This window comes from Rhododendron vialii, chromosome 4a, assembly GCF_030253575.1.
Source record: "Rhododendron vialii isolate Sample 1 chromosome 4a, ASM3025357v1".
In the NCBI taxonomy this organism is placed as follows: Eukaryota; Viridiplantae; Streptophyta; class Magnoliopsida; order Ericales; family Ericaceae; genus Rhododendron; species Rhododendron vialii.
The window spans coordinates 13,542,612-13,569,971 of record NC_080560.1 but is presented as its reverse complement, the minus strand read 5'-3'; the positions used below and the strand labels follow the sequence as shown (position 1 = coordinate 13,569,971).

The 27,360-nt window shown below is 38.2% G+C and overlaps 3 protein-coding genes across 4 annotated transcripts; all 3 read right to left on the bottom strand.

The window, feature by feature from the left end:
* Nucleotides 1–271: 271 nt before the first annotated feature.
* LOC131323236 (uncharacterized) lies at nt 272–13,624 on the bottom strand. 2 transcript variants are annotated; one of them, XR_009199129.1, is made up of 2 exons: nt 13,298–13,624; nt 272–997 (listed from the first exon to the last, which is right to left on the bottom strand). XR_009199129.1 is itself a non-coding variant. In XM_058354927.1 (2 exons), the coding sequence occupies exons 1-2, from the start codon at nt 13,504–13,506 to the stop codon at nt 1,136–1,138; spliced, it is 327 nt and encodes a 108-aa protein (XP_058210910.1). In that variant the 5' UTR covers nt 13,507–13,624; the 3' UTR covers nt 272–1,135. The 2 variants fall into 2 exon arrangements, 1 of the variants encoding a protein (XP_058210910.1); XM_058354927.1 differs by having other exon boundaries at nt 272–1,253.
* A 2,747-nt stretch (nt 13,625–16,371) lies between these two features.
* Nucleotides 16,372–22,489, bottom strand: LOC131323298 (fatty acyl-CoA reductase 2, chloroplastic). Its single transcript, XM_058355012.1, has 9 exons — nt 21,514–22,489; nt 21,001–21,104; nt 20,698–20,897; nt 20,501–20,601; nt 19,982–20,192; nt 19,412–19,573; nt 19,230–19,311; nt 18,022–18,425; nt 16,372–17,421 (listed from the first exon to the last, which is right to left on the bottom strand). The coding sequence occupies exons 1-9, from the start codon at nt 21,893–21,895 to the stop codon at nt 17,256–17,258; spliced, it is 1,812 nt and encodes a 603-aa protein (XP_058210995.1). The 5' UTR covers nt 21,896–22,489; the 3' UTR covers nt 16,372–17,255.
* A 343-nt stretch (nt 22,490–22,832) lies between these two features.
* On the bottom strand, nt 22,833–26,668 carry LOC131322337 (uncharacterized). The gene is made up of 3 exons (XM_058353638.1): nt 26,324–26,668; nt 24,158–24,496; nt 22,833–23,572 (listed from the first exon to the last, which is right to left on the bottom strand). Exons 1-3 carry the CDS (start codon nt 26,567–26,569, stop codon nt 23,075–23,077), a joined length of 1,083 nt encoding a protein of 360 aa, XP_058209621.1. The 5' UTR covers nt 26,570–26,668; the 3' UTR covers nt 22,833–23,074.
* Nucleotides 26,669–27,360: the final 692 nt, after the last annotated feature.

Genomic DNA, 27,360 nt, shown 5'->3' with positions numbered 1-27,360 from the left:
TTTTCTTTGGTAAGGTTGCGTTGGGATCGTGAATTTGTGGAAAAAAATCCATGATCCAAATGATATAGGACATATTTGGAAAAGGACTAAGTATGATCAAACACTAGAAAAATAGTTGTTTTTGGAGCCGTGAATAGTAAAAGAGAAGAGAAAGAAGGGTTTAAGAAGATAGACCTAGGTCTCACACCTAGGTTACCAAAGGTCCTAAGGCATCACACCTAATGCCTCTTTAGCATCCCATCAAAGAAGGAGATTGCATCACAATATCATAAAAGCTTAAAGCTCTTGTAAATCTTCATTCATTCAATCCATTCAAACTCTTGGAAGTACATCAATTTATAGGCTCCTAATGTGTTTAATGCCGAACACTGTTCCATTCCCTAGATAGCAGGATAAGATGAATGTGTTGTGTGATGATCAAATACATTGAATGTGTGGTCAAAAGTCAAAACCTTTGATAGACTTTTATTGGGTCCATCAAGTGTCTCATAACTTCCAACCATATGAAATTATGTAACCATGGGCCGCATCATGCTCCCTTGGTTGGAGAGAACTCGACCTCGAATTGGTATGAAAAGCTTGAAGTTGAGGCTAGTCTTCTTTTGTTTCAAACAAAAAGAAAGGCAAGGACGCTTTTAACTCCACAATTGGATCCTTGAACTCGACAGGAATGAGGAAATCAATGGTTGACACCATCTCTTGTGACATTACCTTCTTCTTGTTTGATATTGACACGTTCTTTGATTTCATCAACGGTTGGTGGCCCTTTCACCTTTCCCATGGTCGCTTGAATTCACCTGATCAACCAAGTGAAGCTCAACGAAACTCTTTTGGCACTGTAACTAGCTCCATCACTTTCTCCACTTCATGTTCAAATCCACGCACAAGAAGTTAATTTAAATGCCCCTTGGGTTCCATCTCATGACCAGCATTCACCGTCGTTTGAACTCCTGCTTAGGTTGGAATTCCATTGTGGGTATTTCTCACGATTTCATATCTGAAATTAACAGTACCATTGGGCTCACAATAAACTTCAGAGTTCATAATAGGTACGTTTTCCCCATAATATCAGAGACCAGATCATAATATTGTCTAGTGTTGAGCACCGAAAGGAGTGAAAGTAAGAATACTCCAGTCAAGGACACCTATCTGAAGTGATCGGCCTCAACGGGGAACATCTCAATTTACCCTTGTTTTGTAAACAAGGAATTACCAACTCTTTCCGAACTAGGAGCTGGTACTTACTAGACCCTCTAAAGAACAAGTAACGTAAATTTGCATGAGATCAGATAGAATTTACATACCTATCACATGAATGACATAATAGTGGGCAAATTTCCATACCTATCACACGAATGACATAATAGCGGGCAAAAATAATTAGTAGTAGTTGAGTAATATTTATACAGCTTGGTAATCTCTATCTCCTATGATCAAGTCACATAGAATTTCCATACCTATCACATGAATGGGATGATAGCGGCCAAAAATAATGAGTAGTTGAGTAATATTTATACAGCTTGGTAATCTCTATCTCCTATGATCAAGTCAAGAACTTGTGGCCTTTTGGTGATGAGTTCAATCCATACCATACATTTACCACTTATCTTTTATACGAACTTCTGGGAGTCCTGAATGCATGACTACCAAACCATTGTACTAAAGATAAAATCCTAACCGTATTGATTAAGTTTGAACTAATCAATTTGGACATGAAAACAGAAAAACATCTTCCTGCCACAAGTGGATACTGTCAAGCATGTGAGGAATAAGTCCTACATCATTAGTTGGAAGGGTTTTATTTATGTATACTACTAAAGAATAAAGATGCAATTATTGAAATGGTTTTTTTGGTCTTTTTGAAAAGTCGGGGAAAAAAAAGGAGGAAATGGTAAATCCAGCAGTACAACCATTCGGGTAGAATACATCATGAGTCCATTGACATCTCGACCAAGTGGATCTAAAGAGTGAAACCACAACCTTTATGCTTTTTGCCCATAAATTAACATACATACGTGCAACTTCTGAAGCATTTCAAAAGAGAACTGAAACAACCCACCCATTTGGAAAAGAAGAAACTTTAGCAATCACTCTTCCCTCAACTCGCTGTGGTCTTATTTTCGTGTGATAGATAATGGTTGAATAAATATAAACACACATACAGGATATGTTGCATTTTGGTTGTAAATTATCACACTTTGATTGTAAGTAGAGGCTTGTCCTATTGTTCTGCAGTAAAATGGAGTAAATTACACATTTTTTACTAAACGTGTAGCCCAAGGAGCCGTGTCCTCCATTTTTTGGAGATTTACATGTCGGTGTCATATCCTTGTGTCGTGCATGCATCTCGGCACTGAAGAGCATCCCGTATATGTCCAACTAATGTTGTGCCATGCATCACCCAATGCCCAATAAAACTGAGTTTTATCGCACTATCTGCTTTGTAATAGTAGTGAGGTGTTTCACACTTAATTACAAAAACACCAAAAATAATGGAGTAAATTATTAAAAACCAAACACTGTGAGTGTTTCACACTTAATTACAAAAACACCAAAAATAATGGAGTATATTATTAAAAACCAAACACTATGAGTTTGTGACCACATGGTCCACATTTACCATCAACCCGCAACCTGTTTCAACCCGCTCAAACTCGCTCATTTGTCACCTCTAATATTTTGATTTATTCTGCGATTTGTGAAACCCCTCAAGTTTCTTGAGACATGTGCACAAGAAAAGTGATGTCTTCATGGAGTAATTCTTTACGGAAGAGCAAATCAAGTCTCCCCTCAATATGAGTTCCCAATCAGATGAAGAAGAAAATGACAACTGTGTTTATTACTTCTTTACAAATACTCCTATGTGCATGCATTTATTTAAGCTCTCTCAATCAATGAATTCACCTATTGTATACCAACTATTTTTAATGACTGATTAATTTACCTGACACTGACTATGAAGTGTAAATTCTCGTATGGAAATGTTCTAGTTGCTCATGCCTTAGATTAAAGTGGGATTCAACTTTACTGGACATATGTTTGGTTTGACTTGTCGTTTTGTTCAACGTCAAAAAATTTCACTTCCCTCTCACAAGGTGTCCATTCCTCTATAACATATGTGCCATCGTTATATTTAGTAGGAATGTATACACAGAGCACTTGGTTTGAGTTTGTAATGTTAGTTCACCATTATATTTGAGTTTTCTATTTTCTACTGTGTGAATTATGAAAACCCAAATGCTGGCAATGAATTGTAATGCTTTGTTGAGCCAAGATTGTGCATAAATTAAAGTTGTTTTTCCAATGTGTATTGCAGATGGAAGCTGGTATGTATTTAAACCAGGATCTTCCATCCCCACTTAAAAACTTAGCCTTGTACAACAAAATGTGTAAGGTGGCGGTAGAATGTAAGAGCAAGATCTCTAACAAGGCCATGCTCACTAAGCATTTTGGTGGTGGTGTTGTCAATGAGAAAGGTCATGTAATGCTCTCCCATCAAGGAAAGAGGACATCATAGAGATGAACATTAGGAAAGTTGGGGATGAAACTGTTTGGCCAGTAGTGCGTCTTGCCAAAGACCCGTTGGGGATGAAACTGTTTGGCCAGTAGTGCGTCTTGCCAAAGACCCGAAAAGGGGTCTAGCCCTATTAAAAGTGGAAGTCGAGGAAGGTGATGAGTTCTGTATTTTGAGTCAAGAAGAATGGATACTCCCTGGAAAGAAGATATTTTGTCTTTCACAACTTTCTAGGATGCCGTTTTCATTTGAATGTGGGGGATGTCATATCCACATTTAGCTTATGGAGAAAAGGGAAAGTCCTTTCAAAATAGAACAGTTGATGATGGGAGATCTATGTGGGATGATGATGATGGATTTCGAAAGTATGTGATGATAGCAGACAACAAAAGTTGTATTCTAGTAAGTATGGATGGGAACATTCCTCCCCTCCAAATGTCAAAATTCACTAGGAGTTTGGCATTAATGGATTTCAACATTACAGAAGAAGCCCATCGATATGATTCCCAAGGCACACCTATTTTTGGCATTGAAGGAGAAGTCATTGGCATATTTGCTTTTCAATATCGAAGATCTTATTTCCCATACCTTTTGAAGTGGTGAATCAATTACCGTCTTAGAAATCGTATTTAGTGGATTCTTCTTACAAGTTTCTAGAGATTTTTACTGTATCTCTTTCTCTCTGTCACATGCATGCACAGCTCTTTGTTGTTTCAACTTGCATGAGACTCAAAATTGTGAAATCACCTTGCTAATGGGTCTCATTTTAGAGTATAATGGTTCATCCTTTCTGAGGTTGCTTCACTTATACTACTGTTTATAAAGGAAGATAGATTTCTTTCTGAGGTTGCTTCACGTATCAAGTAAGGGTGATATCGGTTTGGTCGGTTCGGTTATTTGACAAATTCTCCACCGAACCTACTAGTTCGGTTTTCCCATTTCAAGAACCGAACCGACCAACAAAGTCATCGGAACCGACTGGTTCGGTTATGTTGGTTTCTGTCGGTTTCCGTCGGTTTTTCGGTTTAAGTTTGCAGATCTAAGAAAATAGAGAAAGAGGAAACAAAACAATCTAAGACTATAAAATGATGAACAGAAACAGATCTTTCATTGATCGTATTTCGTAATCCAAAAAAGAAGTAATACCCCCAAAATCTGAAACCTTAGGCTTTAGAACTCAACCACAAGATCGATAATCAAGGTGCGCGAGAGAGAGACGGAGTCGACAATCTTCAGAGATGGATCGAGTTGTTGATCGATCTTCAGAGATGGAGTTGATTGGCGAGATGTTGCTTAGTTTTTGAAGAGGGAGTGAAACGAGGGAAAGAGAAGAGGAGTTGAAGAAGACAGCTCACTGCTGTATTGGACTGTTGGGTATAAAGTGAACTGTGAACTAGGGTTAGAAGATGTTCAACAGTGGAGATTTTATAAGATATCAACGGTGGAGATCAAACATGTTAAGGAATTATGTTATAGTCGGTTCGGTTTTAACCGAACGTCCACCCCTCAAACCAAAAACCGAACCTAAAATTATTTTGAGACTCTTAGAAAATCGAACCAAACCAAACTTACCCCCAAAACAAAACCAACTACTTCGGTAGGTTTTTTCGGTTGTTCGGTTTTTCGTATCACCCCTAGGAACAAGAGAAGCACTTCTTATAGAGGAAGATAGGACAATAATAGAGAGAATCAATAACTGTGTATAATACAATAGCTGGAAGTAAAAAAGAAGGATGCATCACACAAAAAAAAAGGACGAACAATTATACTCACAATTATACTCCAGAAGGACAACCATTAGCAAGGTGCTTTCACAATTTTGAGTCTCATGCAAGTAGCAACAACAAAGAGCTATGCATGCATGTCACAGAGAGAAAGAGCTATAGTAAAAATCACTGGAAACTTGCAGGAAGAATTCACTAACTACGTTTCTAAGATGCTAACTGAATACTAAGGAAGGCTTTCACCACTTCAAAATGTATGGCAAATGAGATCTTCGATATTGAAAAAGCAAATATGCTAATGACTTCTCCTTCAATGCCAATGCCAAAAAAATAGGTGTGCCTTGGGAATCATATTGACGGGTCTCTTCTGTAATGTTGAAATCCATTAATACCAAACTCCTAGTAAATTTTGACATTTGGAAGAGGGGAATGTTCCCATCCATACTTAATAGAATAGAACTTTTGTTGTCTGCTATCATCACATACTTTCGAAATCCACCGTCATCCCACAGATCTCACATCATCAACTATTCTATTTTGAAAGGATTTTCCCTTTTCTCCATCAGCTAAATGTGGATATGACACCCCCTACATTCAAATGAAAACGACATCCCAAAAAGTTGTGAAAGACAAAATATCTTCTTTCCAGGGAGTATCCATTCTTCTTGACTCAAAATACATAACTCATCACCTTCCTTGACTTCCACTTTTAATAGGGCTAGACCCCTTTTAGGGTTTTTGGCAAGAAACATTGCTGACCAAACAATTTCATCCCCAACTTTCCTAATGTTCATCTCCACAATGTCCTTTTCCTTAATGGGAACGCATGACTAACAACTAGTACATGACCTTTCTCATTGACAACACCACCACCAAAATGCTTACTGAGCATGGCCTTGTTAGAGATCTTGCTCTTACATTCTACCACCACCTTACACATTTTGTCGTACAAGGCTGTGTTTTTTAGTTGGAGATGGAAGGTCCTGGTTTAAATACATACCAGCTTCCATTTGCAATACACATTGAAAAAACAACTTTAATTTATGCACAATCAAGGCTCAACAAAGCACTACAATTCATTGCCAGCATTTGGGTTTTCATAATTTACACAATAGAAAATAGAAAACCCAAATATAATGGTGAACTAACATTACAAACTCATATTCAAACCAAGTGCTCCATGGATACATTCCTACTAAATATGACGATGGCACATGTGTTACAAAGGAATGGACCACCAAAGAATCCTTGTGAGAGGAAAGTGAAATTTTTTGATGTCGAACAAAAAAGACAAGTCAAACCAAACATATGTCCAGTAAAGTGGCATGAGCAATTAGAACATTTCCATACGAGAATTTACACTTAATAGTCAGGTAAATTAATCAGTCATTAAAAATGGTTAGTATACAATAGGTGAATTCATTGATTGAGAGAGCTTAAATAAATGCAGTCACATAGGAGTATTTGTAAAGGAGTAAAAAACACAGTTGTCGTCGTTTTCTTCTTCTTTTGATTGGGAACTCATATTGAGGGGAGACTTGATTTACTCTTCCACATGAACTTCCACATGAAGACATCACTTTTCTTGTGCACACGTCTCAAGAAACTTGAGGGATTTCACAGATCGCAGAATAAATCATAACATTAGAGGTGGCAAATAAGCGGGTTTGGGCGAGTTTTGGCAGGTTGAAACAGGTTGTGGGTTGAATATGGGTCAACAGTAGTAGGCAAGTTGAAACGGATTGGGTCGAATGTGGGTCAAGTCATACCCAAACCCAACCCAACCTGTTTTCAGTAACCATTGGAGTATTTGAGTGTTTAGCAGTGTACTGTACTTGTTAAAAAAACAATTAAGATCAGAACAGAGATCCCCTATGAACATCAGTCCTAAAAGAATGGCGGCAAGTCAAGAAGTTTCTTCCTGTAGTCTTTCCAGGATGGCGGCAACTTCGCAATAATAGCCCCAACTTGAAAAGCCTCAGGAAGAATGATGTTCATATTATTGATCCAATTTGATGAGATCCTGATTCTCACCCAAAAACAACAAAAAACAATTCAAGTATGGGAAGATTTTGGTTTCTGCAATGTTTAATTCTCACCCGAAAAAGAAAAAACTACTAAAACATTAAACTCGTCATAGTCAATCACGGCTGTCGTAGAAACTACACTTAGCAGTGAAACCCGACGTTGATACACAGAGAGAGATACCTTGGTGGTGGTGCTAGAAACAAGGGAAACGGCTCACAGACAATTCGACCTTGTTCGACCGTTGGATCTTCTTCCATTTCCAACTGAATTTAAGAGCCCTAATCGAGTAAAACCAAAAAAACCCTAATTCTTGAGAACACGATTTGAAAACACAGCCCTTCTGGGAAGTGCTACAATACACACCTTTTATTTGGGTGTATATCATATGCACCCTTATTAAAATACACCAAAATGTTATGAATCCCAAAATGTTACGAATCTATTACTAAAAAGTTACGAATCATATTGTTGAAAAGTTACGAATTTTTAGTATAAAAGTTACGATACGAAATAAAATGTTATGAATGACCGGTCCTACAAGTAATTTTTTATGAGGTGGCACAATATGAACCACACAATAGGTGCATATGGTACACACCTTAAAGGGGTGTGTATTGAAGACTTTCCCCTTCTTCAATCATTAGGGTTCTTCTTTTCTTCTCTTCGTCGAGTTGAGTTTTGTTCACCCTCCACTTAAGAGGGGTGAACATTGATATCATACTTATCAAAAAGTATATTACATAATAAGCATAACATCACTTTGTGATGAAATTCACACTATTTCAACCAATAAAAGAAAAGATAAGTGATGAAATTCACACTATTTCAACCAATAAAAGAAAAGATAATGTTCACCTAAAAAGGGGAACAAAATTGCACTCCTCCTGTTGAAATGAAAGGGGAAACGGGGTTTGACCTTTGAACCCGCGAGGGGTTATTTACCCGTGACCTGCCCGTTCCTACCCCCGCGTGTCCCCTTTTTTAATCGTGGCCGTTGGTTCTGATCAAACGGCTCACAGCCGAGTCCCGCACCAGCCCTTTAGAAACGGGATCCATAGGGATCAGAACTCTGAAGAGGCTTGAGCAATATCATTCAGAAGTCCTAGAGCATGTACACCAACACCACCAACACTAGGTAAAATACCTACTCAAAAAAAATTGATTTCCATTTTACCTATCCATTTTTCCCTTCCACACAGCAGCTTCTTTATAATTTTCCCTCTATCAATTATATATTACACGTTCATATATATTATATATACTGTAAACCATATATACTGCAAACCTGAGATCGCGATCGAGGTCACCGAAACCGGACGGTCCGGACCCAAGCCTTTCTCCGTTGGATGCTTGATTCTCTCAAACAGTAGAGATAGAAACCCAACCTTTCTTCGTTCGAGAGAAACCCAAATCTCCAGACCTAGCTTTTCTTCGTTTCTTCGTCGGACCCAGATCGATTCCGGCGAAATAAACCCAGATTACCAGACCTCCGTTTCAGTCGATCGATTTCATGAACACCAAACCCAGCCTTTCTTCGTTCTTTGTTGTGGGGAGAGAGAGGGGAAAAGAATAAAAAATTGGAAACCGAATGAATAGTTCCTCAGTATAGGTAGAGAGGTTTTTTCTCAGATGCACTATTTTACATTGGAGTTTACCGAGACTGGTGCAGAGCAGTTTTGTCCCTTTTCCTAGTTAGAATAGCTAAAATTGCATGTTTACCTAGGTTGATGTACATGCTCTAAGAAATAAGCGGCTCAAGGATTTTGTATTAGCGTGTTTAGAAATTATATTTATATGAATCCAACAATACATACAAGTAACACAATTTCATATGCGAGTATGAATAATGCAATCAAAAAAATCCACAAAAATTGTCCACTATACCACACAAGAACTAAAAAATGTTGTTCTAGGTAAAAAATAAATCCACACCTTTTTTGGGAAGTGAGTAGATAACAATGAGTTTTTTTAGTTTATGGAAAAAAAACTAAATTTCAAAGTTCTCATTTCGCATGGTGAATAATTTTTATTTTTTTTGGAGAGGTGAGAGTAAGATTTTATAATTGACTTAGATAATTTGTCATGTTTTGAATTTATGTTAAATCAATGCATTATTCTACTAATAATATCTTCTTGAGAGAAATGGCAGCGAAGAGATTAGGGAGTACCTTTTTAAAAATGCGCTTTTCCTATTTAGGTCCTACCATTAAATTTTTTATCGTAGTCTTGGATCTAAAGAAATTTGATTCTAAAGTCAATAGAGTTTTGTAGCGTAGTTGAATTTCTTTTTAAGGTTATCTATAATCTCATAAACTAAACCAACAACAAATTTGAACTAGTTAGTGCCATAAATACTAAAAATTAGTATATTTAGATACAGTGGACATGTAGAGAGAATGCAGGGCACGATACCTATAGCAACAAATCTTTTTTTCCCTTCTCGGTCTTTTTAAATTTCTTTCAATAAGTTAATGTATTGGGTGTTCAACTACGAATTATCTAAATTGATGGGTGCTCATAGTATATTGAGTTGAGTGTTCAAATACATAATAACATAATTAGGCTATTTAAATTGGTTGATTTGTGGGTTAATTTTTTGGACAGGGTATTCAAAAGAAAGGCTGACCTAAAATTTATACATATATATATATATTATGAACAATACTTTTTTTTTTGGTGGTAATGTGGAGCCGCCTCAGTCAGAATTCGATGAATCCCTCGAAGAATATGAAGTATTCCTTGCATTCAAAGCTTAAGCCCTGGTAAACCCAAATTCACTCATTACCAATATTTTTAATTATTACTTTTATTTTTCTCTCTACTCATTACTTCTATATTTAATTATTAATCTCATTTCTCTTTCTATCTTTCTCCGCTCATTATCCATATCCCTAATTATTACCTCTTTTTTTTTCTCACTCTTTACCCAAAAACCAAATCCAAAATTTTTTCAAACCCACAATCGAAGAAGGCAAAATTTGCAAGGGGCAGTGGAGTAGTGTTATGTGTGATTAATCACGTGCATAGAGAGAGGCGGAGTAGCTTATTAATTACTTATATCTGCTCTTGCAACGCATTTACCCCTTTTTGCTCTAGCATAAGTTACTTACCAAGGCTTGGGGCACACACGATGCGTGTGCATGCATGTGCAAACACCTGATAATTTGATTTACCTTTTTAATTTTGTTGATCAAAAAATCAAGGCGATTTTGAGTTCGGGGTCGAAATTAAGGAATAAGGAGCATAAATCCGTATATTACAGAAATAGGTTCATTATAGGCAAAGTATGGATTACCTCCTCATGGTTTAATTGTTTGGCAGATGACCTCCCTATCATTTGGAAATGACCAACTTGCCTCCTCGTGATTTTGGAGTAAAGTGCTATCGTTACATTTTCCATCTCATTTGACGGAAAGTGTGAAACACACGCCCATTGTGAGACTAAAGATGGAAAAAGCAGTTAAATAAATATAAATTCCAAGTTAAGAAGACTACAATACCCTTCATCTTCTTAACATGTACACTAGCCGACACCACCCCATGTTCTGTTTCTCAAACCCCTATCTGTTGGCTTTCACCGACGAATATCCTAGAAATTGGCTGTTGCCGTCGTTCGAGAAATTGGCTACACAACGAGTATCCTAGAAATTGCGCCTGATTTCATTTTGAATGGACACGGATCAAATATATCCCCAGAAAATTGGAGTAATTGGGTGTCTATACACACACACGCACAGAGAGAGAGAGAGAGAGAGAGAGAGAGATGGAATGAGAATTTATGATCCGATGAGGGAGCGTCCATGTATAGAGCCGAAGGGAGAGTTCACTGTACTACGTACTTGTCTTTCTCTCCACAATGCTCTTTCTTCTGGAATTTATTTTTTTTATTAGGAGAATGGTCCTCTCTCTTCTGGATGATTCGACCAAAATACTACATTTTTTAGTTATATTTTGAAATAATTATTTTATAGCTAAATTTTGATTGTAAGTTCATTAATTTTTTTGAAAATGATTATAAGTTCAATTGAGTAACTCTTTTTTCAGGAAAATTAGACAAGGGGTGGGGCTGTGTTCGTCTACTTTACTTTTCCAGAGAAAGAAGTTAAAAAACCAAATACATCTAAAAAATTATGCCAAAATAAGGGATTAGTTACTAACATGTGGTTTTAACCCTGATTGGGTATTTAAGAGCATGTACGAGTATATAATAATTAATACCGTAACGCATATAGATTGGAGGAGGAGAATAAAAACCAAGAAAAATAGGGACACTAAGGTAATTTTATACTACCTCCGTCCCAATTTAATTGTCACTTTTGGGAGTTCGTGTCACTTTTCAATTGATTATATCTTGTAATTTATAATGTTTTAGGTGATTTTGAAAACATTTTATTATAGAACAAATCGAGATCTATCAAACAAGATCCATATTGGATATAAAATTTATTACCAATTTAAAGATATAACTATTTTTTTATCCAGGTAGAATAGAACTGGGACAAGTAAATTGGGACGGAGGGAGTACCTAAAGCTAACAGAGTTAACGGTAGCACTTTACTTCAAAATCACGAGGAGGCAAGTTGATCATTTCCAAATAATAGGGAGGTCATCTGCCAGTGGCGGCTCCAGAAATTTGTGATAGGGTGTTCGGAAATTACCTTAACTCTACTAGCTGATATATTAACCAATAATATATGTACAAAATCTCATATAGTTGTATAAATAGTAGGGTCAAAAAACATAACTTTTATTCTTAAAAAATTAACTACGAGGCGAAATGCTTAAAAATATATAACTATTTTTTTTAACAAAAAATTAATTTTTTTGAAAGTTGTTGTATTTCATAGTAGATTGTGTTTTGAGAATGGAGGGGGTAAAATTTTACAGTTGTCTAAGATGAGGATTTATATTTTGTGAAAACATTTAAACAACATATTAATCTACTAAAATCCTTTCAAAAGAAATTGTAGCGAGTATTTTGGAGTTAATCTTCTTGAAAATATGTTGTTCTTTAAAATGACATAATGAGATTTTCTATTGTAGTCTTAAGTTTGAAGAAATATTATTCAAGTTAACAGGATTTGCAATGTAGTTGATTTTTTTTTTTAAAGCTTTGTCCATATTTTTATAAGCTGATTAAAATAAATAAATAAAGTAGTTATTGTCATGAATGCAAAATTAATACATTTAGACATTGAGAATAAAGATATGGAGAGAGAATGCAAAACATAATACTTATACCAATAGATTTTTCTTTTCACTTTCCTTTTACGATTTTTTTTATTATAATTATGAGCTTTATTTAAGGTAATGTGTTAGAAGTTCAAATATGAATTATCTAGATAGATGGGCTGTAATTGTGTTGTGATTGAGTGTTCAATTAGTTTTGGATTAGGTGTTCAATTCTTTTTGGGTTAGGTGTTCAATTCTTTTAGACTTGGGTGTTCATTGATATTTACATTGGATGTTCAAAGAAAAGCTAGCCCATAATTTTAACATGTATTCTAAACAAAAAAATTTGTTCGGGTGTTCAATTGACCATGGAAGAGTGTACATAGAGCCGCCTCTGTCATCTGCCAAACCGCCAAACCATGAGGAGGTAATCCGTACTTTGCCCTTCATCATAAAACAAAGGAACTGTAAAACAAAATTGATAAAAGCAGACTTGGTTGGATTTCTTATGTTGTAGATATATGTGTCCAAGATAAAAGCCAAAAACACATTACATCATCACATGCAAGAAAAAAAAAAATAATACTTATCAGATGAAACCATCGTATGCGCAGTCAGTTGTGCTTAATTAATGGGCCCGGCTAAATACAATTGCGAATTTACTATATATAGTCAATTCATAAAAGTGAATCCAAAAATTTCTTTTTATGAATTGACTACATATAATAAATTCGCAGTTGTATTTAGCAGCACCCTAATTAATTTGGCATACGGAAGATCAAAATGATCACAACAATCCAAAACTCTAGTAGTTTTTGAGGGATTAATACAGTATGAATTAAAATGACTTGCCACTCACATGGAGAAGTTGGTGTTGTGTTTCCCCTGAAGCCCGGCCCTGTCATCTTCAACATTCCTACTAGCTACTACTTTCTTCGTCTTCCTCTTCCTCTTCCTCTTCATCTTTTTGTTCATTCTCGCCATAATCAAGCCCGTTAGTACTTTCCAGCGACCCTTCATAACTCTCGTCAAGAAATTCAAAATTCGTGTCTGTTGTATGAGAACCATGGTCACTCTTTATCTCTTTCTCCGTCTACAAAATGTGAGGTTGCATTTTTGTTTCAGATTATTCTAACAAGGATGGAACTTGCATGTACATAGAAAAACCATTCGTTGGAGTCGATGATGTGTGAGCATCAGAAGTAATTAGTCACTCTCTTCCCCTTGTACGTATATATCTGGTTTGTGAGTATGGTATATATGGGACAAACCGGGCTGTTGTATAAAGGCAAATTATGTCAGACTTGCTGATTTCTGTATATACTCCGTATTGGGTTCTTCGTACCTTGCATATGCGCAAAATGATGTCTTGCTGCTGACTGCTTTCACCGCAATGCTTTACGTACTATTGCATGATTAAATGTATCCAATTGACAGTGTATTGTTGATGAAATGGGAATGTCAGTGAAATTAATGAACATAATGCAGAGGCCAAGCTCTTGTAGCGATGGGAAACGCTTTGCGAACATTGGAGAAAAATGTTATTGTCAATAGCAAATCTGGTTCTAGGTATAGGCAATGTTTGAGGACACGATTGGGAATTTACTTATTTCTGCCCATTTTCTTCTAGTCACACCCCTCTCATATTTAGTAGCAGCCATTGTGTCCTAGTAGTTGGAAAGGAATAGACAGCTTGCTTGCTGAAGGCTGGGCAAAATAAAATCAGAGCTTATTTTATACAGGGGAATGAACTAGCTATGAAACAATCAAGGAATTTTTTTTTTTAACAAAAAAACAACTATTCCCGGTGTTTACACAAACCCCGGCAAAAGATGCTCATTCCAGTCACCGGCAAACTTTTACCCGCGTATATTAAACACCGGTAAAAGACGTTGCTTCCGGTCACCGAAAAATTTTTACCAAGTGTTTATTAAATGCCGGAAAAAATGTTGGGTCCATTCCTGGCGTTTTATAAACACCGTATATTATTCCCGACACCGGCAGTCGCAGCGTTTATTGCAAACACCGGAAAGCCTTTTACCGGCGTTTATTTCACTATTGCCGGCGTTTTTAAGCCGTCATTTCTTGTAGTGAGAGGTCAGCAAAGACGGCGACTCCTTGGAAGTGGATGATGGCTAGAGATTGTTTTGGATGGTTGCAGCATGAAACAAGAAGGGGGTGGTGGCTAGGTTTGAAGTTGGGAGGTGTGGGTAATGGGAAAGAACAAGGATGGTTTCGGAAATGGGGTATAATAAGGGGACTTGGTGTTGGTACTAAAGTAAAGACGGGGTGTGGATAGCATTTTCAAATTTCCGTGTAGCTTCGCTAGATTGACGAAAGAGAAAAACTTTTTTACAGAGGGTATCGGAGGTGAATCGCAATCGTCTAAAAGTATTTTTTAGACGTTCAGAATATTAAAATTTGGACCGTTAGAAACAGTTTTAGACGGTCACGATTCATTTCCCTGTAAAGAAATCCCTTGTGAGGGATTTCCAAAATTTTCCCGCCTGAACCCACTGGCCAAGGAAGATAGAGTGGAGTGGAGCTGATTCTCTCTCACTGTTCTCTCTCTCCCTCCCTCCCTCCCCCTCCTTTCTCTCTCTCACAAACTTTCTTCGTCTACACTCTGTTCAGCTCTCCGCATACGAGAAGCAGCCTTATCTTTCTTTATTTAGCACGCGCCTTCCTCGTATCTTCCATGCTAGACCCGAGCTCTCGCCTTGCAATAGAAATTTACATGATTCTCTCTGAAACGAGCTAGGGTTTAGAATTAATCAAGGATGGGGCTCTGATAACGGTTTTCTTCATCTTAGCTTTATCACAGTACCCCTTTTCTCCCATGCTTAAAAGAGTGAGTTTTTCGTCGTACTCAGAGATGAGGAGAAGTAGAGAAAAAAGAGAGCCATTGATCAATCTTTGCAGGGGATGATTTACTGCGATTTCATTAGACTCAAGGCTTAGGAGCTGTTTGATAAAACTGAAAACTGAAACTGAAAGCTGAAAAATTAAGTACTGGAAACTGAATGCTGAAATTTTTAAGCTGAAAAGCTGTTTGATAAATATATTAAGTACTGAATTAAAAAAATAATGAATTAATTTTGTTCCAATTCTATCTTAATTTTTCTAACGGTAACAATATACTTTTGGTAATGGTGGTGGAGTGGTGGTGGGAGAGTGGTGGAGGTAGTAGGAGTGCTGGTAGTGGTGGTGGTGGAATGGTGGTGGTGGTGTAGTGATGGTAGTGGTGGTGGAGTGGTGGTGGTGGTGATGGTGGTGGAGTGGTGGAGGTGGTGGTAGGAGCGGTGGTGTGTGGTGGTGTCATGATGGTTGTGGTGGAGTGGTGGTGATGGTGGTGATGTGGTGGTGGTGGTGGTGGTGGTGGTAGTGGAGGAAGTGGTGGTGGTGGAGTGGTGGTGGTGGTGTAGTGATGGTAGTGGTGGGGGAGTGGCGGGGGTGGTGATGGTGGTGGCGTGGTGGAGCGGTGGTGGTGGTGGTAGGAGCGGTGGTGGTGGTGGTGTAGTGATGGTAGTGGTGGTGGTGGAGTGGTAGAGCTGGTGGTGGTGATGTGGTGGTGGTGGTGGTGGTGGGAGTGGTGGTGGTGGTGGTGATGTGGTGGGGGAGTGGTGGTGGTAGTGGAGGTGGTGGTGGTGGAGTGGTGGATGTGGTGGTAGTGGTGGTGGTGGTGGAGTGGTGGAGGTGTTGGTGGAAGTGGTTGTGGTGGTGGTATGACGGTTGAATATAAGTACACAAAAATTCAACCAGAATTAAGTAACTCAAAGCTACTTAATTTTTTTCAACTTTTTAGCCTATATTTTAAGTGGTACTTAATTTGTTAAGTAATATGAAATGTGGTTATCAAACCTACTGAATCACTTATTACTTAATTGATTCAGTATTAAGTGCTGAATTTAGGTTATCAAACAAGCCCTTAGTTTAGTGATTAACAGGTAACCACTTCCAATATATATATGGGAATCACATGTTTGATAATTTGCCTGAATGGGTACCACAACGCGGGTTTAGGGTGCAGGGTTTACAGCCATATCACCGGTACGTACCCTTCCATTGGTTCACATTTGCTCCGTTGCTTGTTTTTGTTAACAAATATACTGACTGAATTGTTCGCTACATTTGCTTGTTAATTATTTCCATTGGTTCACATTTGCTTAATACGGTCCATATCTTTTAAAACATTTGGTTTTATTTTTGACGTTTTCAACCTTCGTTTCCATAACTCGAGATATATATGTATGAGTTTTAAACTACGAAATTTGTAAACCCTTTTTATGTTTGGTTTAAAAATTCAGCCATTCTCTGAAAGTTCCACCCTACAATGTATACCCTATAGTCTACACATATAATTATTTTGCAAACTCCATATTTAACAATTTTTTAATTCTCTATATCTAACCAAAGTTCCTTAATATAAACAATAGCATTGAGCACGTGGTTTCATGCGGAGCACGTCGCCTTGCGCTAGTATATAAACACGAAGTTATTGGGTGGCTGGAGGTCATCAATTATACTCAGCAAAATAGTTTCCACTGCTGTTCCATCTCCTCTGTGATTTCTTCGATGCTATAAATATAAATTAACTTGAGATAGTCGGATTTACAAGAAGTACTTATTGGAACAAAGCACTGATAGTTCTCATACTTGGTTTACACTATTTTGAAAAAGGCAAAGCTTTTCCTTTGCCCCCCCAACCTATAGGGAAAAAGAAGAAGAAAAAGCCACAACTCTTTATTATTACATATTCTTGCAGCAATTCACAAGTTATATATGTATATATCCTCACGTAATAGGACGCAGGGCATTTAGCTACACATCCCTCTCCCCTTCATAACATGCCTTCTTAGACCAGGAATGTGGACATTTGAGATGTAATCTTTCCAATCTATGTTCCCCACATCAAATCCAAACTCTTCCCTTTCTTCTTCAGACATGCATTCCATCAGTCTCTCTGTATTGCTGTTATCAAACCTGAATGCCACAAAAACGATGGCAAGTTTACATATGAAGATACATTTAGGTAGGAGCATAAGTTGAGCCGAATGCCCTGAGTTATTCACAAAAGGTAGGAGGACCGGAGGAGAATAGGGAAAAAGAAAGTTGCGACAACTGATGGAATAGGAATGTGAAGGGGTGAGCGCTAAATGAGGTGGCCGGTTAGGACATGTGCATATAGTGCGTAACTTGCAAATGTGATAATGGGGAAGTGAAGTATATGTTGAAGATGTAAAAAGAGTGCTAAAAACATATTTTGGGGTATGCAGGAAATTTTAGAGGAATAAAGCGAAAGAGATTTCGAACATCATAGGCTAAACATCAATTTTTGCCAGTTTGAGGGTGATGGGCACATGCTAACTCCATAATGGTTGCAGCTAGCACCAACAAGATTCGTTTCCGGCATACACAATTAGGATATTGAGAAAAATGCTTAGGGTGCATTACGTGGGATCCACGTACATTGGATTGGACAACTCCAGACACATGTATCCAGATTTGTGTTTGGACATTTGTGTCCGTGACACTGCTTTTTCAAATAAACACAAGAAATGCAAGATTGTATAATCATCTCACCTCCCACCATAAAAGGTGTATGGCTGATAAATACTAGCCAAGTACTTGGCTTGCTCCACTATTTTCCTGCAAATGTTTTCCAGTTTTTTGGACTTCGTCCCATTAGGAACATTACTGGCAGTGGAATTCAACCCGGTTCTCTCAATCGCGTCTCTCCAGAGGTGAGAGGAGAAATCTTCCATCGACCCAAATAGTTTCATCGTAGGAACGCGGACAGGCCTCCCCTTGGGATCCACGCACGGGGCTGATTTGAAGTGTTGGTGGAGCAGAGAGGCAAGGTCTTGGAAAACCAAGGGGTTCACAACTGATGAAGCGATTTGGTAGACATTACTCTCCGGTTTTCCAGCTGATCCATGCTTTGCTATTGCTGCCAGAGTTGCATTCACAACCATATCTGCTGGAACCTGTAATTTTAAGTCAGAAGGTGACTCTGCCACTGCGGGCAGGTATGTAAGGAGTATTAATCTATCTTAAACTTTTTGGTAATTATTCGAAATCCCAAGTGTAGCTCGGAAGATAAATCCCACGGACAAAATCAAAAGGTCTTAGGTTCCAGCCTTCCATCTTGTGATTTTGCCTACTTGCACAGTAATTGTGTGGCTAGGTGGAAGGTGTTTTGTAAACAAACTTGTGGTTTATTTGAATCCTTTGCACTTGTTGGCTTTGGAAAAATGGGAATTCCTTTCTGTGTTTAGTCCAGTAAAAGCTTTAACCTCACTCTACGATTGTCTGGGCCAAGGTTTTGATAAGGTTCAGAATCTATGCCGCCCCTCCTAACTGGCCTGCATTATCAGATTGGTGTTTGCAAAATGTGAAGGGTAAATGCTTTGTTGCACTCAGTATGAATTGGCCCTTGGGGCTTTGTGTATATAGAATCGGAAAAAACCAAACGGGCAGCGATAGCTCTTGGACTAATATCAGCAAGACTCGCTGCAATATGCATATCTGCACGCCGCCGTATTTGGAATTTTTCTCCCATGATTTCTAGAGGTAACAAAACTAGTAGTCGACATTAAGGCCTTGGTTTGGTTGTTTCTTAGCTGTTTGTTGTTAGGCTTTAAGGCCTTTTCTTTGTTTCTCATTTTGGTGCGGGGTTGTTACCCAGTGTGTTGCTTCTGTAGCTTGGTATAAAAGACTAATTTACCGGAAAAAAGCAAAAGGTTTGTTGCTTTCAAAAATGAGAACAAGATGATTACTGGAGTACTTACTACATCAAGGACCCCATTTGGGTCTACCAGAAAGCCAGTGAGCTGCCCTTTCCCGTAGTACAACACTATAGGGTCCATCATCCTAGCCAGAAACAAAGGATTATTTGGAAGCATATACAGAAACAATAGAAGTTATAGCAATTTGTTTGATTGACGAATTTTTTGATGTGAAAATTTCATACCTATTTCCTTCCATCCATCCAGGGAAAGGTTCTCTGTAAGTGCTTTCAATAACACTAGGCCTGATTATGACAACCGGTATTTCTCCTCTCATGCTATCAATCAACATTTCTCCCATCGCCTTTGTGAACACATAAGTATCTTGCCACCCGTGTATGTTTGCCCTGATTCAATCAACCATGTCATCACCATAATCAAGTGCAGGATTACAAGCTGTGTTTCTGTTTTGTACTAAAAATAGATTAATTTAAGTAGGAAAAATCAGTTAGTTTGGTTGCAGTTTTCACGATCAACTTTCAGCAAACTGTCTTTATTTTCTGTATAATGTCTCATCCCTTCCATATCTTCTTCATTTTCTAGCAAGATGGTTGTCGAGAACATTGAAAACTTTCTACTTGCTTTCTAAAAAGTGGGTTCTCTTCGGAAATGTTCCCAAAAATTTAAAACTGAACAAGTTTTCTATGGTTGCAGGAGTATTATATATCGAAGAAGATAGATTCTCAAAACTGCAACCAAACATCGCCTTATGATGGTAGGGAAAAGAAAAAAAAGTTGGGGGAGAAAACTATCACCTCTCCGAGCCCAATTCTTTCATTTTCTGAGCCACTGCATTACCATCTAAAGATTCCTTTGAATCCAAAACCAACTTCAGTTCATCCTCAACCCTCAAAAAAGGTAAGGGTCTTTCGCTGGTTTCAAATGCTCGATTCTCCCTTGCGATGCTATCCCCTATGCAGAATGGCTTTTCCATTATTCTTCCTTGCCTTTGTCCATTAACATAAGCTGTAGTATCCAATGAGTGAAGCAATCTCAGAAAGGACATTGCAGAGAGGCAAAAGAAAATTAAAGAGATTTGTCAAACTCAGCGTGATCATGCCTAGAGTAATATTTTCTACGCAGCTGGTCCCAAGTCTGGATAAAGGAGGAGGTTGCGTGCTAGGTAGCTGACAACTAGCCCACAAAGAACAGATGACGTTTGTCAAACAAACCTAAGTTTTTCCTCTTTACCCTTTCATTTTATTTCCCTCCACAACTTCCACAAGCGTATATTTGAGGCTGTGTTTGGTTATTGGATATATGGAGGGATTTACCTGTAGACATTTGCAAGAAGAGCTTTAGCTTCTCACACTTCTTTGCAAAGCTCATAAGACGACTTGGCCCTCCGGTGTTAATGTCGAGAGCTACATCATATCTGCAATTTCATTGGGGAAAAAAATCAAATCAATTTCTTGACAAAGCAGTATACAAAGAAGTGTTCGTTTTGAAAAGGAAACAGTTGCTCCTTAACCTTTCATCAAAAGTGGTATTCGCCGCGGAATTTACAATTATGTCAACGTCTTTTGCAATTTCATCAAGTGCAGTTTCTTCTAAGCCAAGATTAGATTCACAAACATTTCCTAAAACAGGAACCAGCTTGCTCAACATGAAAGCCTCATAGGCATTCCCATAGGTTTGTTGGAGACAGCAGAACAGTTCGGTATTTATGATCTACAACCAGGCAGCATAGACATCCAAAGTTATTTGCTAATGAATAAGCAAGAAAAGGTAAACAATTTACTATTGAAGGAATGAAGTTACAAACAAAACTCACTTCAGTTTTCAATCTTTCCATTGCAGCTTCTTTGCTTTTTGCTTTGATCAAGAGAAAAATCTTGCCCACATCAGGCACTGTCCTTATTATCTTCTCAATAAGAACTGAATATTTGTAGCAAAAAAATCGATGGGCAATCGTTAAACAAAGACAACCAAGTTAACTATGTCATTATCAAATGAAATACCATATAGTAGTATAAAGGAACTTCTTACAAATTATTGGACACAGATTCTGTCACACTAAGGGTGGGCTTGACCGTAGAACCCACACCTCATGAAAATAATTATTTTGCAAATATGTGTCCAACTAGTGTGGACGTAGAAATGCTGAAGACAAACTCGAAAAAAATAATCCAAGAGATAACACAAACAACTTTAAAATGGAAAAGAAAATGAGGTGCCAAAATTTCAAGGGGGTAAACAAAAACATTGAAGTTATTTAGATTGAGAAAAACTCAAACATATGTCAAATACATTCGACATGAAGGTCAAATAAAATGAAAAAATGTACCTTTAGCCAAAAACCCAGTTGCACCAGTAATGAGAAAACTCTTCCCCCTAAGATATTTGACAATTCCAATTCCATCATCCATTTCCACTAGTGATTTTGCCGGTCCACCGTAAGGCACCAAGTCCTTCACTTCATTCCCATTTGTGGATAGAACCAGAGTTCCAGCATCCATTAGAGCACCCTTGCCATGATCATCACTCACCAATTTTGATCTCTCTGTCAGAACAGACGATACCCTGCCCGATTTTACGACATTGCCACTGCTTTGGCAATGCACCACCACCCTCTTGTTCCCCTTCAAACACCACCTTTGGTGCTTGTAGGGAAGGGGCATAAGGGACTTGGAAGAAATTGAGAAGGCCCCCATCTTTCCAAAGGGCATGAAAAGATTAGAATGGAAAAATGAAAGGAGAGTTTATTTTTGGGAAGGTGATCAAGATTGTTGGGGTAGTGAACTGAACCCCTATCTAAACACTTCCTACATGAAAGAAAGAAAAAAGGCAAGTAAACAAACAGAGGCAATATAAGATATGGGTTGGGTTTAGATTTAGAGAGAGAGGCAAAGGGAGAGGAGTGAGAAGGGAAAGAGGGGTGGGTTGGGAGGTTTTAAGGGCCTGAGTGATGAAAGTTAGGAGAGTAACAGAATGGCTCTCTTGACACTTGCACACAAACAGCTAAGTTGAAGGGAATTGGACTCTCATGGGTATTTGTTTATTGGTTTTCAGGTTAATCATCTTGCCAAAATTATGTGAAGGAAGAAAGGGTGTGGGGTTGGTGGAAATAGAGAGACCTTTGATTTGTAGCTAGATGCAGGTTTCAAGCTCAAACAGAACACACTCTTTTTCCCTTGGCCAAAAATATTCTTCTACGAGATAAACTTATTCACAGCTCCGCGCAATCTCAGTCGTCCAAAAGTATTTTTGACGATCTGGATTAAAACAATCTATTAGCAGTAATAGATTATTTCTTACCATTAATAGTTTGTCTTTAATCTGGATCGTCCAAAATATTTTTGGACTGTCGAAATTGCCCGCCGTAAACTTTATTTACGGGAGGCCGGTTAAAAAGTTTTTCTCTCTCTACTTGTATTAGTCATTGAAACTCCTTCCACCGAATCTTTCTGCACAAGAGAAATAGGGCTTGTGATAAACTGATTGATTCAACATCAAGAATTGGGAGTTCAAGTTCAGATTTCAATGAAACACAAAACTTTTGTTTTCCAAATATTCAAAAATATTCCCAATCAATGACTAAGAAGTACCAAATGTACAATCAAGTAAATCTGGATTACACTTTTGGAATTATGAATACCCAAAAGATAATAAAGCAAAAAATAATCATCAAATATCACTCCTCATCAAGCAAATTGCTTGTCCAATATATACACACAAAAATGAAGTGTTAGTTGTCAAGAAATCCAGTTCAAAAAAAATTAAAAATAAAAAGTCAAAGTAATCTAGTAAAAGTAAAATATTCATATCAATATTAATCAATCAACACCCTTTAGAAACAAATTCAACCATTATAATCAGCCACATGTGAAGGTTGATCTCCAATCCATTCATTCTTGTGGATAATCTCTCTGTACCTCTCCAGGGGGAATGAAGCAATCCCCCGAGAGTCCCCGCACGTTGAACGCCACGTCATCGATCGTCCACGCTTCTTCCATCGTCGTGATCGCCGGGCCCCCCTTCAAGTTATCCCCAAATCGGGTGATGACTGCACTCGACCGTCCCGAGTGTGCAATCATCACCCCGTCCACCGTCCGGTAGTCCTCAATTTCCGTGAACATCGTGGTCTCCCAGTACATAGGATGCGCCCCGGGGCACTGGATCCTGGTCAAGTAAGAGTCCTCCAAGTACACCAGCAGTCCACTTCTTTGGCTGAAGTAGCCAAACATGACATGTTTTATGGTCTCAGCTGTGTTGTCACCTCGATCGACTAGGTCCGTCTGATCAGCGGACAATTTCAACACGAAGCAATCAACGGTCATGATTCGTTTTTCGCCTATGTATTGTGCCAGGGAGAACATATCTGATACAGCCACAGGATCCAGTCCCTGCACAAACGTCAAACAAAATAACTTAAATGGGTGTATTTGTTTGTTTGGAAGCCAACCAATTATTTTGTTGAGTCTAAATCTTAATGCGGCCTGCCATTAGATGACAATTTCACCCGAACCGATGAATAACGAAACCAATTCACACCTATTGGGGCGGCTTTTATCCCATTTTTTAATCGCGGGTTTGGTTTTGGTTTTTAATGTGGATAAAATCCGCGGATTTCGGTTCCAAATTGTATTTTTTACATTACATGTTCACATAAATGCCCTGGCCCTCGCATATAGGCATACATGTACATATACAACCGGATTCAGGGAAAAACCGAACATAACCGATTCCAGCCAGCCGGGTAAGGTTACGGTCTAGGTGAAAAAAAACTCATCAGGTTTTGGTGTGGGTTTTGAATTCCGGGTTCGGTTCGATTAATTTGTCAAAAACCCGGAACAAACCGACCTGTTGGCCCTAGTACTTGTAACTACTGCTAGGCTTGACTTACCAGTAACCAGATAATTTCTTTGACGAGTTCTTGATAATGAGTAGTTGGTAATTATAAAGGGGTGGTTAATGGCGGTGGTAGTTACCTGAAGGGCACGCCGGAGAGGGCGAACACCGCCTTTGGCGGTGTGAGAACCGAGCCAGGGGGTGTGGCGCCAAGCCACGCTGCCATCACTGCCGGCTACAACCTTGCGGCCACCCACAACCAGCTCGATTAGCCACTTGTTAGGCACCATTTGCCACATGACGAAGCAGCCCTTTTGCGGGACCCCTGTCGCGGCTCCGCCAGCCGAGCCAAGCTGATCATCGATCATGCCCATCGTCACTCTTCCCGTAACGTACGTGTTCTTCACCGTCCCGTCTAGTTTCCGGCAACCCGTTGCGGCCGTGAAGTGCTGGATTATGTATTGTGCGGATGATGAGACCTGCAATATTTTTAACAAATGAAGCCACGAAAAAACTCACAAAATTGTAAAATTCAACAGTTAGAAAATTATAAAGGAAAAGGTTTCAATACTCATAAGAGTGCTACATATACATTTTCCCTTACTGTATTAGTAACTTTGTGAATTTTTTTTTGTTTTGTTTGAGGGTTGGGGGTGTACAGTTCAACTTACACACACCTCTATTACTGTAATTCTCTCCGGTCCATTTGAGTAGGTCATTCATGCCGAGACTAGGGAATTTCTTGAGCTTACACACACCTCTACTAAATTTCTCACCGGTCCATTTAAGTAGGCCATTCATGCCGGGACTAATGAATTTACAAGAAAATATTTTCTTGCAACCAGATCCCAAGAATCGAATCTAGCCATCCAGGTAAATTGTGTGAAATCCACCAACCGACTGGACTACTCCTTGGGACTATTTGTGTACAATTTTACTGTATGTGCAAGTTACTACTTTGCATCAGATAACAATAAATGACACTGAAGGAAAACCAGAAAAAACTGAACTGGGTTGAATAGTAGTAGAGAGTGGGACAGTGGGGGTCGGAGCAAAAGTGGGAATAAAAGATAGTACTGGAATGTAACTCGTCTTTCCAAGGAGGCCCACTGCCTGGTCCAGTGGCTGATCCAAAACAGAGAGAACATAAAAGCTAGACACCTGAACTTGTACATGTGCCTCTTTGCTAATTGTTTTAAAAACATGTTCGAGCTTCATGAGATGAATCCGTACCTCAATCAAGCTTTAATCAAGCCAAACACGAGTCGATTTTCAGTAGCTTGAATTGTTTGCACATTATAATCCAAACAAAGCCGAGTAGAGTAGCTTATTCAAACTCGGTTTGAAATTTTAACAAACGAACTCAAGTAGTTTGGTTCGTTTAGCAGCTCCACGTACTATTGGACAAAAATCAAAGCACAACGCAGCGCTCCTACTTTACTCTCTAGAAAAAGGATGTAGCCTAGAGATCCCATCATCGTATAAAGAATAAAGTTCATGCCCCATCTCTAAAGCTACCACATTATCATATGTCCATGTAAGAGGGTTTTGCATCATGTAATGTCATAATTAGCTGGAAAATTTTAAGTACTACCACATTTACACAACTTTGGTCAAACCCACCTACAAAATGTAATTTGTCAATAACTTTTTTTTTCAGTAATTTAGGTTTAATATAAATTTTATTAGTTTTGGGTCAAATTTTGTTAAATTATTTATTTATCTCGATCAGAGGAAACCAAACTCGTAAAAAGTTCAAACTAGACAGAAAAAAATCTAAAATACTCTATCAACTTCAAATTATTTTTGTCTTTAGTAAATTATGCTAAGTTTATTATCAATCATCAGAAAACTTTCGTCGAGATGTATAAATAATTTTTAAAATAAAACAAAATGAACAAAAGTTTAAAAAATAGTACAAAAATTTCATGACAATTATTTCAATAATAAAATCAGGCCAAATGACCAAGAAAATTCGCCATTTCGATGTCGAAACCCGGTATGATTTCCGAGAATTCGAAAAAAAAATTTCCAGAAACCCAATTTCCAAAATTGCCAATTCAACAAACTCTGAATGAGTTGAGAAAAATTGCCAAGAGGTCTTGGGCCAGCGGCATCAGGGTACACTTAATTAGACGTTAAGTTACGAATAAGGAGGTCAGAAGTTTCAACTCTTAATAGGTGTTAGTCTAACAATGTGTTAGTCTAACAATACTAACTTTTGTCGAGAAAAATTAGAGACAAAAATATTTTTGTATTTATTATTTCACAAACAGAGAATATGGGAATTAAGAAATTAGACATACTTGGGATGAGACATTGGTTTGTAATTTGGGATGGAGAGAGACAGGGGAGAGAGGGCAACCCAGAACGCTCAAGAGGATCCTGAGATCGTCCGATTTCTTGTTGAAGAGGAGAGAGAAGTGGGTCTTGACCCAATTCCGCCATGTTTTCTGAGCTGATTTCTTCGACCCGTTCGATGAGGTGGTATGGCACTGCTGATCGTCGTCTTCGTTTATGGGTTCCTCTGATAATGGTGCTAGACGACTCATGATTCGCCCCTCGCTCTCTGCGTCTGTCTCCCTTTCACTTCTGGTTGGCAGCACAGAGGTCAGAGAGAGAGAGAGAGAAAGAGAAGTAGGCGACGACGACTACTTAAAAAAAAAAAAAAAGAAGAAGCATCACAGAGTTTATTGCTTTTGGCACGTGCAGTGCAGGCGCGTGCTTGACTCCAATATGCATGGTAACTGGATTTCAAATCAACCAAGCCGTTCGGAAACTGTTCGAGATTTTATGCGGTAAAAGCTCTTTCAAATTCGATTCGTGTACTAACTTCCTCTAAGTCAAAAGTTGTGGACTATTTCTTGTATTACTTTGTAGTCAAATTGTTTTCACTAAACTAAAATTTGTATGAACAACTTCACAAAAATTAATAAGTTGTTGTGCAAAAATTTTAATGGAAACGGGGCCTAAATGAAGTGAACCTAAGCTTCAATTTTAGGCTCGTTAAATAAATGAATGAACCAAATCTGAACCTGAAAATATTCGGCTCGAAATTATTTACAAACTTAACGAACGAACCTGAACATTCTAAAACTCAATTCAATTTGGCTTATTTGCAGCTCTGCTTGGTAATAGTACCAAATTGTTTTGAACAAGAATTTGGTAACTAGAAATAAGCGCGGGGCTCACCGCTCATGCTATAACCTTCTGGTTTCGAGGAGAAGCTCTCGAGTCTCTCACTCATCTCTAAGCAGGTGAATATTCACCCACCATTTTATCCCATTTGCTAAAAGGTCAAAAAAAATTAGCAAAAAAATGAGTGTAGTTATAAAAAGGAAAA

Excerpts from the sequence above, each read along its gene's own strand:
- LOC131322337 (XM_058353638.1), bottom strand. The coding sequence starts at position 26,569 with ATGAGTCGTCTAGCACCATTATCAGAGGAACCCATAAACGAAGACGAC. Across the intron at positions 24,497-26,323 it reads AAACCAATGTCTCATCCCAA|GTCTCATCATCCGCACAATA; the intron begins GTATGTCTAATT and ends AAAATATTGCAG. Across the intron at positions 23,573-24,157 it reads CTCTCCGGCGTGCCCTTCAG|GGACTGGATCCTGTGGCTGT; the intron begins GTAACTACCACC and ends ACGTTTGTGCAG.
- LOC131323236 (XM_058354927.1), bottom strand. The coding sequence starts at position 13,506 with ATGGTTCTCATACAACAGACACGAATTTTGAATTTCTTGACGAGAGTT. Across the intron at positions 1,254-13,297 it reads CACAACACCAACTTCTCCAT|AGGGTCTAGTAAGTACCAGC; the intron begins GTGAGTGGCAAG and ends CTTGTTCTTTAG.
- LOC131323298 (XM_058355012.1), bottom strand. The coding sequence starts at position 21,895 with ATGCCCTTTGGAAAGATGGGGGCCTTCTCAATTTCTTCCAAGTCCCTT. Across the intron at positions 21,105-21,513 it reads AACTGGGTTTTTGGCTAAAG|TTCTTATTGAGAAGATAATA; the intron begins GTACATTTTTTC and ends ACAAATATTCAG. Across the intron at positions 20,898-21,000 it reads TGGAAAGATTGAAAACTGAA|ATCATAAATACCGAACTGTT; the intron begins GTGAGTTTTGTT and ends GCCTGGTTGTAG.